Source organism: Myotis davidii, unplaced genomic scaffold (genome assembly GCF_000327345.1).
Source record: "Myotis davidii unplaced genomic scaffold, ASM32734v1 scaffold64, whole genome shotgun sequence".
Taxonomy (NCBI): domain Eukaryota; kingdom Metazoa; phylum Chordata; class Mammalia; order Chiroptera; family Vespertilionidae; genus Myotis; species Myotis davidii.
In genome coordinates this window covers 3,852,005-3,855,449 of record NW_006296226.1, presented here as the reverse complement: position 1 = coordinate 3,855,449, position 3,445 = coordinate 3,852,005, and the positions used below count along the sequence as shown (strand labels likewise).

The following is a 3,445-nucleotide window of genomic DNA, read 5'->3' as shown; positions in this document are numbered from 1 at the left end:
CCTGCTCCCTGCTGGCAAGTGGACATCCCCCGAGGGCTGCTGGGCTGCCAGAGGGATGTCTGATTGCCATCTTAGGCCCAATACCCCGTGAGCAGGCCTAAGCCAGCAGGTGGTCATCCCCTGAGGGGTCCCAGACTGCGAGAGGGCACAGGCCAGGCTGAGGGACCCCCTCATCCCCCCCAAGTGCACAAATTTTTGTGCACCGGGCCTCTAGTATTGAATATAAACTGTAATTGAAAAATAAAAAATAATAATAATAAAAGAAACTCAAACACACCAATAATAAGAGAAATTACGGCTATGAAAAAAATTTAGGGGGAGAAAAAAGCTCATAGCTCCAAGAAATTTACTACTAAATTGTTTCAGATTTCAGAGAGAAACAACTTCTGTTAGCTACACTGTTTGAGATGAAATTTACCTGTGCATTCTACAAAGCAAATATAAAATCAATCTTTTCCTCCAAACATATGCGAGCAACTACTGAACACGGTGGTGAAGGGCACAGTCTTCCCAACCCCCTCCCTCCTTTTTGGCTAGCTCCGTAGATAAGTACACCTCTCACAGGGTTGTACTGTTGTTGTTCTCGGAGAAAGAGAGTATAACAAAAATAGCAAACAAATGAAGTGTGGCCCAAGTCTGCAGTGGCTGCTCCAGATGAGATGTGGAATTCTAGATGGGCGTCTGCATTTCGTCTTCATTCCAGAGCCACTGGAACTCACACACTTCTCCCACTCTTCTGTCCATCTGACCCCTCTTAGTAACAGAGGCCATGTGGACCCCTTATCCTTCACAAGCCTTCCAGCCGGCAGACATAATCCATGCAAAAACAGTTACATCCCCTTTGCCTCAAGAGCTAACTTCTAAACTGAATGGCCCCGGTTCATCGGATCTCTGCATTACCCAGAAATGTTACTCCCTGGCAACATTCTCACAGCTTTCCAGGATGACAGGAATAAAATCAGACCACCCTGTGTGTTTTTAATAACTTCTTCAGCACAAAGCAAGTCAAAGTCCTTTTCCTTATTCCAGGAGAAGGCGTCTGCAACAAGTTTTTGTACGTTTCCTGAGCCGTCCCAATGAAAATGGAATCCATGTCTATTTCTATAAATTTAAAAGGGACTCTTCACAGAGCTTGGCTAAGTCTGATTTTCAAGGATCCAACTATCCTTAGACATCCCTTTACGCTCCAGATAATTCCTATTCTCTCACAGTCATACCATAGGACGCTCCCACACTCCCTCCTCCATCGGTGCAACTGCAATTTCGTTCTCCTGTTTGGAGGCTTAGTAGCTACCACAAACCACTGGTGGGAATCAAGAATAAGAGTGTTACTTTCTCCAGACATACTCGTTTTGAACTGCCCAAAAGTTCCTTGTTCACGAGCGGACAAGCCATTTTAACGCACTTTTTATAAGCTGACAAACCAATGCTAAACTTTAGGGGTAGAAACCTTTAGCGGCAACTATTACAGATCCGCCAGATCAGCCTCTAAATCGGTCTCTTCGAGAAAAATGTCGGGAGTATTTAGATCTTGAGGTTCCTCCCGGCAAGAACGTCTCTACTGTCTCTCTTCCTTGGCACGTGTTTCACTAACATGTTTACCATTCTCAGGCCAAACATACCCATCTCCAACCACAGCAGCAGGAGCAGTTGCTAGTGTTTCTGCTGCCCTCTCTTCTGGAAGTTCTCCATCTGCCAGGGCCTCCTGATACGCCCCCAGGGCCTGGGAGGGCCAGCAGCAGGCTTTCTGATGGCTGGTTTGGACCACTCACTTTCCTCACGGAAGAAAAACTCAGACTGGGGCTTCAGAGGCTGGCTGCCCCGGATGGAGAAGTGCTTTCCCATCTTCTGAAGTCTTCCCTCAATTACTCTTTATCCTAAATGATAGGCAGTTAAACCCTCTGGCCTCAGTACTCTCCCAGCACACTCCCCCCAATTCCTCAGTTAACTGCCAATAAAAATTATAATCCCAACAACGCAGCGAATATGAGGTGAACTAGGCATGCTCATTTTATTTTATTTTATTTATTTTAAACACATTTTTATTGATTTCAGAGGGAGGGACGGACAGAAACACCAATGATAAGAGAGAATCATTGATTGGCTGCCTCCTGCAAGCCCCCTACTGGGGATTAAGCCTAAAACCCTGGCATGTGCCCTGACCAGGAATTAAACTGTGACCTCCTGGTTCATGGGGGGGGGGGGCTGTTACGAGACACATTATGCACAACCACTGAGCTAAACCGGCAGGGGGCTAGGCATGCTCATTTTATGACTCCATACTATCCAAACTGCTCTGGGACGCATGACTGCAGAGCCTTTAACTCCTTGACTCAGTATTTTCAGCTCTGGAAAGCTAATCTGGAAAAGTAGTCCATGGTTAAATTATTGTATACCCACTCAAAGTAGTCAGTAAGAGCAGACTACATAGCAGCATGAAAAACTGGCCTCAAAAATAAGAAAAAAACACCATACAACGGCAACTGCAGTTACATTAGCACGTTAGGGCCTCTGAGACAGAAACACTTCCATCAAATAGGATTTATACTCTGTGATTTCTTATATGGTTTGATTTTTGCAGAAGAAAACAGGCTCCGGCTCGTTCTCCCGCTCCCCAGGGGACTCCGTGAAACCTTGTCCAATGCACACATACGGAATACTTCCTACCGGACACTCTCAGAGTCTTGAATCCCAAGTCATTAAGTACCTATTTCCAGGCCCCATGTAGGGGTTTCTCACACTTATTTAGCCTCATAAAAGCCCTGCGGGGAGGTATCCTGGCCTTAATTTTAATATGAAGCAGCAGCTACTCAGCATATTAAGTCACTACCCAAGGTCACACTGGGCTTCAGAGACCAGAGGAAAACATCTGGTCTTCGGGCTGCTGGCTGTTCATGGCTCTTTGCAGGTGTCCTCTCCACCCTTAAACCCAAACTACGTGTCACAACGAGGGCCATCCCCACACGGGCGCTATCACACCATCACCCCAGGTGGACGGCCTCTCCTGCGTTTCCGTCACTCTGCCTCCCGAGTGTGAGCCGCACGTTAGTAAATCGCTTTCACCAAGTCGTTAGATGCCCAACATATGTTACGCCTGGCATGACGGGGGCTGTCACAGAAAGGAGCGGGCTGGCTGGGCCCCTGAGGCCAGCGGCGTTTCCTGGCTTTGTCCACGGGCCGTGGGGCTCTTCTCCCCCAGGGCCACGTGGGAAGGCGCGAGCATCCGACCGGTCTTAGAGGTGTCCGGCCAGGGCCCCGGGCGCCGCGCGCCTCCCCCCGAGGGTCCCCGCAGCCCGCCCGTGACCCAAGGCCTCACCTTGAGCGTTTCGTAGGCGGTCGCCACCAGCAGGAAGGCCTCCTCCGCGCTCTGCGGCGTGCGCCCGGGGCCCTGGTCGCCGGGCTCGGGCCGGTAGCGATCGGGGTGGTAGCGCCGCGCCAGCTGGCG

The 3,445-nt window shown here is 49.5% G+C and overlaps 2 protein-coding genes across 2 annotated transcripts in view; both read right to left on the bottom strand.

The window, feature by feature from the left end:
• DNAJC25 (DnaJ heat shock protein family (Hsp40) member C25) overlaps nucleotides 1–3,444 on the bottom strand; it is a 24,115-nt gene extending 20,671 nt beyond the window's left edge. Inside the window, exon 1 of the mRNA XM_006771184.2 lies at nucleotides 3,317–3,444. The gene's annotated coding sequence lies outside the window, so the exon portion shown is untranslated. The remainder of the gene's footprint in view (nucleotides 1–3,316) is intronic.
• The window catches only part of LOC102753337 (guanine nucleotide-binding protein G(I)/G(S)/G(O) subunit gamma-10), a gene marked incomplete at its 5' end in the record, with an annotated part of 32,013 nt that extends 28,568 nt beyond the window's left edge, over nucleotides 1–3,445 (bottom strand). The window contains one exon of the mRNA XM_006771229.2: nucleotides 3,317–3,445. Within this exon, the coding sequence (XP_006771292.1) occupies nucleotides 3,317–3,445 (129 nt within the window). The remainder of the gene's footprint in view (nucleotides 1–3,316) is intronic.